Source organism: Aspergillus chevalieri, chromosome 5 (genome assembly GCF_016861735.1).
Source record: "Aspergillus chevalieri M1 DNA, chromosome 5, nearly complete sequence".
Lineage (NCBI taxonomy): Eukaryota > Fungi > Ascomycota > Eurotiomycetes > Eurotiales > Aspergillaceae > Aspergillus > Aspergillus chevalieri.
This window is the reverse complement of record NC_057366.1, coordinates 2,475,911-2,487,659: the sequence shown is the minus strand read 5'-3', so window position 1 is coordinate 2,487,659 and position 11,749 is coordinate 2,475,911. Positions and strand designations below refer to the sequence as shown.

The 11,749-nt window shown below is 48.6% G+C and overlaps 4 protein-coding genes across 4 annotated transcripts; 2 read left to right on the top strand and 2 right to left on the bottom strand.

Moving 5' to 3' along the window:
- Positions 1-1,642: 1,642 nt before the first annotated feature.
- SYB1 (SNAP receptor SNC2) lies at positions 1,643-2,151 on the bottom strand (the record flags this gene model as incomplete). Its single annotated transcript, XM_043280649.1, has 3 exons — positions 1,643-1,662; positions 1,720-1,951; positions 2,035-2,151. 3 exons carry the CDS (start codon positions 2,149-2,151, stop codon positions 1,643-1,645), a joined length of 369 nt encoding a protein of 122 aa, XP_043138207.1.
- Positions 2,152-3,910: 1,759 nt separating this feature from the next.
- On the top strand, positions 3,911-5,200 carry DCW1_2 (glycoside hydrolase family 76 protein; the record flags this gene model as incomplete). Its single annotated transcript, XM_043280648.1, has 2 exons — positions 3,911-4,576; positions 4,634-5,200. The coding sequence occupies 2 exons, from the start codon at positions 3,911-3,913 to the stop codon at positions 5,198-5,200; spliced, it is 1,233 nt and encodes a 410-aa protein (XP_043138206.1).
- Positions 5,201-6,619: 1,419 nt separating this feature from the next.
- On the top strand, positions 6,620-8,160 carry ACHE_50881A (DUF3237 domain-containing protein; the record flags this gene model as incomplete). Its single annotated transcript, XM_043280647.1, has 5 exons — positions 6,620-6,688; positions 6,818-7,342; positions 7,400-7,720; positions 7,785-8,079; positions 8,132-8,160. 5 exons carry the CDS (start codon positions 6,620-6,622, stop codon positions 8,158-8,160), a joined length of 1,239 nt encoding a protein of 412 aa, XP_043138205.1.
- Positions 8,161-9,260: 1,100 nt separating this feature from the next.
- ACHE_50880S (methylisocitrate lyase ICL2) lies at positions 9,261-11,500 on the bottom strand (the record flags this gene model as incomplete). The annotated part of the gene is made up of 6 exons (XM_043280646.1): positions 9,261-9,268; positions 9,328-9,581; positions 9,634-10,057; positions 10,111-10,523; positions 10,581-10,869; positions 10,933-11,500. The coding sequence occupies 6 exons, from the start codon at positions 11,498-11,500 to the stop codon at positions 9,261-9,263; spliced, it is 1,956 nt and encodes a 651-aa protein (XP_043138204.1).
- Positions 11,501-11,749: the final 249 nt, after the last annotated feature.

Sequence of the window (11,749 nt, the reverse complement as noted above, 5' to 3'; positions counted from 1 at the left end):
GTGCGAAAACGTCGGAATGAACGGGGGTTGGAGCTCGCTCGCCTCGATGGTTGAGAAGAGTGATATCATCGAACATTATGGCGATGCGCGTATGCCGATGCAGTTACGGATGCTAGGAGAGCAAATCTATGGTCGTGGGCCCGGTGGACACAATGGCGCAGAAATGTTGGAAATCATGAAGAGCACGGAGAATGGAGAATTGACGTCAATCATGTTGGGCAGTAATCTTTTCTGTCATCTTTAGCTTAAATGAGCATAGGTATACCTCAACATGTCAGTCAAGGCATCTGTCGAAAGTCCCATCGGAAGTCTAGAACATTATCAGGAAAATGACAGGCTGTGGTGGGTAAATAAGCTATATGGTCCTTTTGTTTCTAATCAGCTCAACCATATCCGTAGGTTACGCATCAGGTCTGTTTTATATTGTGAGGACATTAATGAGAGTACTTCGCAGTCAGGTAACAAAAGAACTTGATCTTCTCACATTGTCTTTTCCATCTCTTCTATCTGTTCATCATTTGATCATGGCAAGAGGAATGACCAGAAAGCGACCACTATTCGACTAAAAGAAACTCCAGAGGACACCACCAAAAATACTCCAAAAGCGTCACCATCAAGCATGGTCGATGACACCACTTCCACAAATTATACTAGCAGCAGCAGCAAGAGGCGATTCTTTCAATTCCTTCTCCTAGAACTTCACAAACGTGGCTCAATCATAGTGTGTAACTGTTTGGAGATGTGATAGATAAAACTCCTCTGTATAAGGGCGAGCAAAGAAGCACCTAATATACCGGACGAGAACAGCATACTTCATTGCGGAAGCTATGCCCATTTAGATAGGACATCATCCGAATACGAGCTCGATGTCTTCCAGAAGCGGTCAAAAGCCACTATCCCCACTCTGCGTTTTCTTCGTACATATCAGATGGCTATCGAGGCTCTCATTTGCTGTGACTGTACCCTCTATTTTTTGACGGGTCCAGTATTCAATAAAAAATTGTCATTCGTTACCCATTATCATTACGTAGCTGCAGAAATTGAGGAAGATCTGATAATAATGAAAATGCGAAATTGTCCACTTGAGACGCCCGTCTCTCCACTCATTGTCGGGACTATGCGATGGAGCTCCAAACTGGGGCATGGTCTACGCGATTTTATCCGCGGTTATCCTGCCTAGACCAATAAAGCACGGTTTTGAATAATAGCAAGGCCCAATCCAGGGAAAAGATAGACATGCTTCATTAAAAGGAGGCTGTAGGAACAAGATCGAAGAATACAAAACACACGCAAGACACAGAAAACTGTACTGAAACACGAGAAAGCAGCAGCAGCACCGGAGTATCATTTACATCTTCACCCGTCGACGGATCGTGACATGGCTTATGCGAGAAGCAGAAACAGCTTGTACGTATTGTCGAAGGCGTATCGAGGATTGAGGTCGTGAGAAGAATAAAACAGAACAGCAGACCGTTGACGCTTGTCGGAATGCGCGTGGGTAGTAGTAGGATAAAAGACGAGCAGGGCGAGGTATTGGAGGCTGACAAAAGAAAAGCATACAAAGGAAAAAGGCTCCACGGCTTCGGATCACCGAGATCTTATCGTAGATGGCATCCACTCCGTTAGAGGCAAGACACGGCACCTAACGGCGAGTTGCGACAACTATAGCTCACGTCAGCAAATTACCCGTACAAATTGAGGAGCGAGATTCAGTCTTACCAGAAGGAACGATAATCACGACGAGCAGAATGATGATGCAGATGACCAGACATACACGCATCTTCATGTCCTTCCACCACATCTGTTTGCGCACGCGGTTGGCACCTCTGCGGAAACCCTGCGCTGATACCGCCAGATTGTCCGTCTTGTCCTGGAGGGAGTCTAGACGCTCGCCACGTTCCGAGACACCGATAATGTTCGAACGCATCGCACGGATCGTGTCATCGATTTCCTATCGCAGAAAAATTACGTTAGAGACATAGTCTTTCAATGCCAGCGAATATTCGATTCTCATCACAGGACAGCAGTACTCACCCTAGAGACCTGCTGCGTCTTCGGATCACCACCATGCTGCGCGGTGCCCGCGGCACCGGCACCGGCAGCGCCATTCGAGCCAGAGGGGATGTAGGGGTCGTAAGGTTGCTCGGACATTTTCGTAAGACGTAAGAAGTCGCTTTTCAACGTTTAGAGTCGAACAGGTATGACGTGGTCTAGATTTTTTTTTCTTTTTGAGATCGGGTTGTTATGGTCCGTTGGGCGGTCGGGGGAGGAAGCAGGGAGAAGACAGGTGTATCAAATGCGGGTCGTAAGAAGAATGCGAAAAAGAGCTCGATGGTCACCGGTCCACGGGTTCACGGGAAAAAAGGAAACTGCAGAGGGGATAGAGAGTGGGTAGGGAAAGAGGATAAGATGACGGGTGGAATAGGTTGTCGTGGTGAAATCGCCGCCGCCTTCTTTCTGGGGATGGTCGGTTCCGACGGATGCACGTGACCTTGGGCGCAGCCATGAATAGCAGTGCATAGGCAGCGCTATTAGCTGGTTCGACCAATCAGAGTACGGCTATGAAACCGAATGTTCCATTTTGCTGCTAGGCGGTTACAGAACAGTCGCAGGGAACAATAGGGGTCGTCGACTCTACTGTACGGAGTATAGGGGCTTATAACCGATTGTTCATAGTAGATAATAGTCTAGTCTACAAAAATATAGTCCTTACAGCGAGCAGTATCCTAATCGCACTTAATCGCATTCATTGCCGCCGGTTGCTCAAGAGACGGAAGATGATTCCAAAAATGGAAATTGCGAGGGCAGTGCAGAAAAGCCACCGCCACAGATTCACGTGCCAGCGATCAACAAGCGTGGATCCTGTCAGTGGGATTTTCTTGCGGAGATTCAACGCTGCTGTTGATCTGGATCTGATTATTTTCCAATAGAGATCTATGCATCATGACTGACAAAATTAGGTCTAGATATATGACACTGAAAAAAAAATTGCAGTCCAAGACCCGGGGAACATCCACCCATATCCTGTGGTTCGTGCTAAGCGCTTTCTCTCCACGGTCCATTCTCCGCTGTCATGAAGGACAATTGGACAATTCCTTGTTGATCGTCGTAATCCCTCTAATCCAATGCGGCTGCTTTATACCCCGCGGACTTTGTACATGGACTTGCATCTCATGTTGAAACAAACAACACAAAATGAAAATGACCTCTCTAAATGATAGTTCCAACAGTTCTCCGGTACTTCCGTTCACTTTCCTATAAACAGCTCCAGCCAAGGCTCTTGGCCTGGCGCTTTGCCGAGTGTCCACTGGATACCAGTGTATATTTGGCCGACTGTCACCAATGGCCAAGGACTCAAAAAGAAGTGTGCAAATAATAGAAATGCATTTCATTTCATCCCTGGAATAAAAGGGTACCTCTGGTCCTCTTCATTATGGTGTTCAGGTTACGTTCTTCATTTCAGCGTTGTGCCACATCCATTCGTTCTGCCACCACCTTGATTGCCTTTTATTGAGGCCTGAGGGTCTTCAAGGCTGCCTGGATTATTTTTTTCTCTTCTTTGTTCTCCAGGCACCGTCTTCATCATAATTATTCGTTCATCGTCCTCTCGTTTCTGCCTTGATACTCATCAACTGTCGCTCGTTTCTCTCATTTCTGTTTCTACTCATCGTCAATTCTAAACATTGGTTATTCACTATGAAGTGGTCGAGGTTATTATCCTTACCCCGTCTTTCTCTCTCCCGGGGCAATGTCGTATTGTTTGGGACACTTTTAGGATCCCAGCTGGCGCAGGCGTCTATTAGCTTGGATATAGACAATCAAGGTGCGTGAGTATAGCCTTCTCTTTCTTCTAACGCTGCTGACCATCGCAGATTCACTCAAAAATGCCGCCCAAACCGCAGCGACCGGAATGTTACAATATTACACTGGTTACAAACCAGGTGATGTCCCCGGTAACCTTCCCGATCCCTACTATTGGTGGGAAGCGGGTGCCATGTTCGGAGCGTTGGTGGAATACTGGTACTACACGGGAGATTCGCAATGGAATGACATTACTACCCAAGCCCTGCTGCACCAAACCGGTTCCGGTAACAATTATATGCCCACCAATCAGTCCCGTACGCTAGGAAACGATGATCAGGCCTTCTGGGGTCTGTCCGCCATGTCTGCCGCCGAAGTACGATACCCTAACCCACCAGAAGATCAACCTCAATGGTTAGCGCTGGCTCAGGCCGTCTTCAATACTCAGGTTCCGCGGTGGAATGAACAGAAATGCGGTGGTGGTTTGAAATGGCAGATCTATTCCTTCAACGGCGGTTTCAACTACAGGAATACCATATCTAACGGATGTTTTTTCAATCTGGCCGCTCGTCTTGCGGTGTATACTGGCAATAAATCATATGCGGTCTGGGCTGAAGACGCTTGGGACTGGATGTTTGATGTTGGTCTTGCTAGTCAGGACTTCCATTTTTTCGACGGTACAGACGACAGGAATAACTGTACTGAGGTCAACCATATCCAGTGGACCTACAATGCAGGTGTCATGTTGCTTGGTGCAGCCAACATGTACCATTTCGTGAGCCATATCTTTCCTGTTGCCCTTGATCCATTAGGTTACTTACCCTTATAACAGACAGGTCAATCTTACGTTTGGAAAGCCCGTGTGGAGGGAATTGTCAAGGGTCTAGATTATTTCTTTCCCGACAACAAAAACGTCATGAGCGAGGTCGCCTGCGAGGCCGGGGGCACTTGCAACGTCGACCAGCGTTCTTTCAAAGCCTACCTCTCCCGCTGGATCGCTGCCACAGTCCAAATAGCCCCATTTACTCATGATACGCTCATGCCCAAGCTGCGCGCCTCTGCTCAAGCAGCCGCTTTACAATGCAGCGGTCCGAACAATGCCTGCGGACTACGATGGACCAAAGGCGCCGACTACGATGGGAGCACGGGGGTTGGTGAGCAAATGGCGGCTATGGAGGTTTTTCAAGCGAACCTGGTCGATTCTGCGAAGAAGCGTGTTACTGCAGACCACGGCGGCATCAGTAAAGGTGATCCTGATGCAGGTACAGAAAAAGACGACGATGCGTACATTGGAGTTCTCGATGATCCGATTACCACCGCTGACCGGGCGGGAGCTTGGATTCTCACAGTCTTGGTTATCTTTGTGACATTTATTGGCGTTTATTTCATGACTACATAACAGTTTTGGTGTCAAATATTTTCATCTTCTACTTTGCTTGGTTATATGTATATAGCTTTGTGCGTCGTCGGAGCGATTTGCTATTGGAATGATATCCTTTTTTTTTTTTCTTCTTATATCATAGAAACCCAATATATAACAAAATTCTAGAAAATACCAATTTCATACAACGTTTTTCTGCAAGTGAATGCAAAGACAGCAACAGATCATCCCGATGCCGATCACGTGGATCCCATGAAGTAAAAGAAATATTAAATGCCATTTATTTCAGGCATCAAAAGCCGTTCCTTGTAACTACATACAGTAAAACCACTGTACTCGTATTCGTATACGGAGTACCATACGCGGTACTCCGTACTCCGTACCCCAGTACAGTAATACACATCAGCAGTCGACGTCAGATATATATCTAGATCTGACCATCTGCACACCACGACAGTACTTGAGAACATTCGGTTCCAACCCATATCACCAATTCTTCGGTTTTATTGTAGTTCGCACCGTTGGATGAGGCAGACAAGGCAAAAAGACAGAACAGACACACGGCGACACGAGATTGGCTGGGGCAGTGCTGCTGGCTGCAAGCGAGGTCGAATAAGCAAGCCATGTGTACGCGTTGTTTGTTGACTGGGGATAACAAGCGTTGGGTATGGCATAGTCTATTTGCATTGGCTAGCTATTATGTTCAAACAGTATAGACGTCGATGATGACATGTGCAATTACTGCACTGTACTTGGATAGTGATTATGTTATTGATGTTGTAGGTGGAAGACGTGATACATGGTAATGCTAAGGAGACCTCGACCGCACTGCTATCTGTCTTGATGGATGATGATGTATCTCAGCGGTTAAGTGCATCGTCTAGCATACGATTTTCGATTGAATAATTGATGTTGTCTATGCTATTCCTGTGTCTATTCGACGAGTACAGCGCATCTGCCGCGCGGTAAGTTAGTGCCTGAGGCCGCAGAACGCGCCACCACAATATCAGTACTTAGTCATTATATTTGACAAACAGTAACTTATAAATTAATGCTATAGAACTGAATTAATCGAAGCAAATAGAAAATAGAATAAGAAATCGAGTTTAAGAAGAGAAACAAGTAGGCAGGATCAAAATTACGCGGGCGGTAAGACCCGGTCCTGCTCGCGTAACTTAACCGCCACTGTCTCGTCTCGTCTCGTTTCGTTCTCGTTTTCTTCCGTTTTTCTTTCCCGCCCGCTTCTTCCCTTTTTCTCTCCCTCCCCAGAAAAAAAACCAAAAAAAGCGTTGAAACGCCCATCGTCCCTCACACCACATCGTCTCCTTATCGTATTTTTCCGTTTTTCATTGCGAAACCGCCATCATCTCGTCTCTACTCCCCACTGCATCCCCTGGTCCGTCCAGTATCGACTTTTTCGACTCTGTTACCGCGAACATGGGTCGGACGGTCGACCAGGAGGTTCACGCGGCGTTTGTCGAGTTCCGCGCCAAGGAAGACGATAAGGTGCGTGACCTGCTGTATTTCCCCGTAATATTTCAACCAGCCCGCCACTTGGGGCCTATACACTACCAACTTTGAATTATCTTACTTGTTACTGACATACCATCCTGTTTTTCTGTTATTTTGGTACAGTGCCTTTCCGTCCAGTGTATCTACTGTCAACAGATTCGCGCAAAGAACACCTCGCGTCAGAAACAGCACCTGCTCGAGTGTCCCGGTCTCCGTGGCCATCCCAGTGCGCCTCAGCCACAGTCCCAGTCTGCCCAATCCGCCGCCAACGGTATCAGCGCTGCGAATGGCTATCCCCCAACGCCAAATGGACCTGCGGCGGCGGCAGCGGCGGCGGCGGCGGCGGGTGCTGGTCCTGGTCCCGGGGCTGCGATGCCCACCGCTAACGGTGCCATGATGTCGAACGGGGTCAATCCCCATGCTACGCCGATGCAGACCCCGCTGAACATGGCCGCTGGCCGTGGTACCTTGTCCACGCCTGGTGGTCCGCCTACCGCTGGTCCCGGTTCGTCCTCCGGCACCCCCCAGCAAGGTTCGCGTCCGACTCCCAAGCCCAAGCCGAAAACGTCTACTTCGAGTCTTCCGGCGCCGCCGTTAGATGATGTTCATGCCGCCTTTGTCGAGTTCCGTGCCAAGGAGGAAGACAAGGTAAGAAGAGGCTATGGTTATGGTTGGGAGTTCAGTAATTTGACCAGGGAATCACAGTGCCTGTCCGTCCAATGCATCTACTGTCAGCAGGTCCGCGCGAAGAACACCAGCAGGCAACGCCAGCACTTGCTTGAATGTCCCACCTACCTCAGCGTTATGAAAGATTCGATCCCGGCCAACAACCTCCTTCATACCTTCCCCGAGGGTGACGTCGCTCGATCGCTGCAGATTCCCGCTCCGTCTCTCGAATTAGACTTCCGGATGAGCATTAAGATGAACCCTCGCGTTTCGGTAGGACAGGGCTTGTGGGGCCAAAGGGATTGGGTTTCTTTCCTCGGTGGTCAGTGGGCTGGTCGATGGGGGAAGGGTATTATTTTGGTATGTCTCCATTCCATTTTTTTATTATATACCCGTTACAGTGTACTCCTAACCAATATACCAGCCTGGAGGGCAAGATTCCCAAATCGTCACCAAAGATTCGGTGACGAGTCTCCGTGCGACCTACATGCTCCAAACTGCGGACGATCCGCCGGCGTATATTATTGTGAAGACAAATGGGTGGTTAACGGGCTCTAAGGATGTACTTGATAAGGTTAATGACCCAAATATGGCGGACGCTGTTAACCCTAACAACTACAAGTATCGTGTGAACCTCTCTATGGAGACGGGAGACGACCGTTACGCTTTCTTGAACACCCTGATGTGGATCGGCAGCGGTTGCCGCAGAGGTCATGAAGGTCAGTAACCGTCACTATCCGGTGCATGATTTAACATGCTAACAATGCGCAGTTATTATGGATTGTTTCCGCGTCAACTAGTTTCGCTACGTTATTGCAGCATGTTTTTGTCCGGTTTTTAAGCGAGTGATATTCGTCGTTTATGGGAAAATTGGGTTGTTCTTTACTATTTCATCCCTCGAGACTTCTTTAGGTATATGTGGTACGCCCTAAGCCGATTTTTCTTTTGTTTTACAGCAACCCCGCCTATTTGCCCTTCTACCGTTCTTTCGCCTGGGTTATGGTAAAGTCCAGATCGTGCAATGTCCCCAGTATGAACCAAGTTCGTTCTTCTCGTGGAGTGCTTACCCTTATGATATACTACTGCTATTTTCGCTTTTAAGACTCTTCTCCGTCCCCCTTCATTCATTGTCAAGTGAAGATTTAGCTGTTTTCAGTCTCTACTCTTTGTGTCCATATTGATTCGATCATATTCCCTAGTTGTTATTTCCCATTTTCGCTTTGTTTCTTTTTTCGAGTTCAACCACGGAGATATCCTATATCCTTATCTTGTTCAGTGGAAATATTGATTGAACTGTTATCCGCGTTGATATTGAATCTTGTGTTTTAATTGCAACCGCCGACTCGATAATGATAATACTGGAGTTGCCTATATATTCCCAGCGATTAACGCCATCATTGCAATCGATTGTGCTATTTGCGATGAGAGAAGAAATCAATCGGTTGTCTTCGTTGATTTCCCAAACCTCGGACTTACCACTGATACCGACCCCGAACTTATTTCAAGAAAGATATACAACCACGTATTGTCGCATAGATCAGTAAACAGACTAGAGTTTCATAGATGCGTCTGTTCTGTATGTACAAGTATGTACAAGTACTCGTTATGTACTACGTAACTGTATGTAATACTACCGTTAATTTCCATTACCACTCGAACCAGGTATAGTAAATACTGGTAATCTTGTAGTGGTATTTTCGATGGTTACATAGTTATTATGTTTAACTCAGTAGAGTTAAAAATAGTAAGTTATCGCTTTACTAGGGGTATGGTTTTTGTAAGTGATGTTTCTATGGATGTCATGTGCGTAATCCTCCGTACATGTTGTTCGCAGCGATACAGCTACATACATAACAAGATCTAATTCTATCAAGCTTATCCCGCTCTTCATTCAACCCGTTTAGAAACCTATAACCAAATTAGTTTCGTCCATTACAAAATTTCAGGAACAACGGCAAGAGACTCACCCTTCTCAGTATTCCCCTCGCCCATACTCTTACTACTGCTGCTACCGCTCTGGATAGCACCGAGGATACCGTCCATGTACGGCGCTCCGCTCCACTTCTGGTGCGTCAGGACGTCGACACCGAGTTCCTTCTCGCGAGATTGGATCTGGCGCACATAGGCGAGCATGCCCTCGTCCTTGAAGGCGCGGGAGAGCTCGGTTGTGACGGTGGCGTTGGTGTGGAGGCCGGCGAGGGAGATGAGTTGGAGGACAAATCTGCTCTCGTTAGTTGTTGCTTGTTTGATTGTATTTGAGGGATGAAACGTACCCATGCTTAGCAAGATCCCAGATGAACGACTTCAGAGAAGCCTCATCGAATCCTTGGCCCATCCAGTTAAACGACGGGCTCAGGTTGTACACGAGTTTCTTGTTCGGGAACGCGCTGCGCACGTCTCCGGCCAGTTTGCCTGCCTTGGCGACGTCCGGGTCACCGGTTTCCACCCACAGGAGGTCGGCGTAGGGGGCGAACTCGCGTGCGCGCTTGGTGGCAGCGGGGAAGCCGGCGCGATAGTGGTAGAATCCTTCGCGGGTCCGGGGGCTATCGCAGGACCAGACGACGGGGGTCTTTGAGTAGTCGTTTGCTAGGGCTCGACGACGGGAAAGGGAGAGGTTCGGGTTCTCGGAGACCTTGGTCTTGTATGCTTCCCGGGTTGATTGGGAGACGCCTTCGGACTCGAGGTGGGCGTCAACAGCTGAAGTATGTTAGCGTGAGTTGTATCTCTATTTTCAAACGGTCGAATCTTACCCTCGTCAAAGGTGACCAGCTTGTGCTTCTTAACCCAGTCGAGTTCAAACGCGTCGATCTCCGAAGGAGCAGCTCCCTCCCGTTCCATGGCTTGGAGGGTCTCCGCCAGAGGCTCAACGTCTTCCGTAACACCAAGGATAAACTCGTGGTCGCGCACGTCAATCGCACTGCTGATCAATTTGCCGCTTTCAGAGTCCGTTCGCGCAATTACAAGGTTCTCGACTCCCATCATGTCCCACTGGAAGCGAGTAGCAACGAGCCGGTTAATGTGCTCTGCCATTGGCACAAGGACCTTGCCTGCCAAGTGACCGCACTTCTTTCCACCGTGAAGCTGGTCCTCGAAGTGGACACCTGCGGCGCCATTCTCGGCGAAGAGCTTCGCCAATTTCATTACCGCCGTCAATCCACCATGTCTAGGACATTTAGTTAGCCACAGCCGCGCATCTTCCATAGTAGTTGGAACAGCTTACCCAGTATCACCGTCTGCAACAATGGGTCGCAGGTAGTCAACGTATGCGGTAGACTTCCGTTGTTCCGGGCTCAATTTGCGTCTGGCATCGAATTGCTTCCGATCATGCAGTTGCTGAGCCTTGAACAACCGCTGGACTTGGTTCGGCACTGTGTTGTAGGGGTAATCGCCAAAGTCGGGGGAGACCTCGTTGGTTGTCGTCAAGAGAGATGAGCATGCCCAGCCCGAGATATACAAGACCTCTTGGTTCGGGGCCTGCTGGGTCATTTGCACAGGGTCAATGGCACCCACTAAGATTCAAACCGTTAGCACCTATCCGTATCCCCGATTATCCCAATTCCAAGCCCACTCACTCGTATGAACAGGTTTTCCTTGAGCAGCCCGCTCATTCAACAGATTGAACAGCTTCCGCGCCATCAATGAGCTGGGATATGTCTGTTGCAACGTCCCGCGCTTGCTAACCACATCCGCGGCCGAGTATGGTCGCTTAATCCCCTCATAACGCGGGGATTTCCACCACGCCTCGACATCTTTAACCTGCTGCTCATAAAAAGCGTCTTCAGCAGCACCAGCCTTGTCAGCGCTCGACAGCAGCTGGTATGAATCGCCCGGTAAGACGGTGGACACGGGGGGCTCGACTGGCGGGAGCGGAGACGACATCCGCGGATAAGCGCAAGTGAACGATCGCAGAGCGAGGCGGGATGGATTGCCAGCAGTTATGGGAGAGAACGTTGGAAGGCGTCGCGGTAGTCGACGAGGGACTGATCGAAACATTTTGTTGTCTAGTATACAGAAGGTGTAATTGGAGAGGAGGAAGAAAGTTGATGGAGATTGTTTTGGGAAGACGTCCCTTTTCCCCGCCATTCGGGCCTCGGCCTGGGGTTCGCTCCGCCATCCGCATACTCTGTAGTCTGACAGCATGACAGGAGCAAAAAAACGAAAATCCTAAAGATTATATCAGTTTGTTATGTATTGTGTGACTCTGAGATGCTATGTAGTAGCAGGTAGCTGTGGTCTAGAACACTAGACTCAAACTAGAGCATGCCTGCAAAACATAAGCAGTACATCCCACATCCGGTCTAGGAGGATCGAGAAATAGCAATTCCGCTGGGTCTAGGCTTCAATTCAGTATATCCCTCTCAGGGTTTCGTCTGTCACCCGGGCCACCGG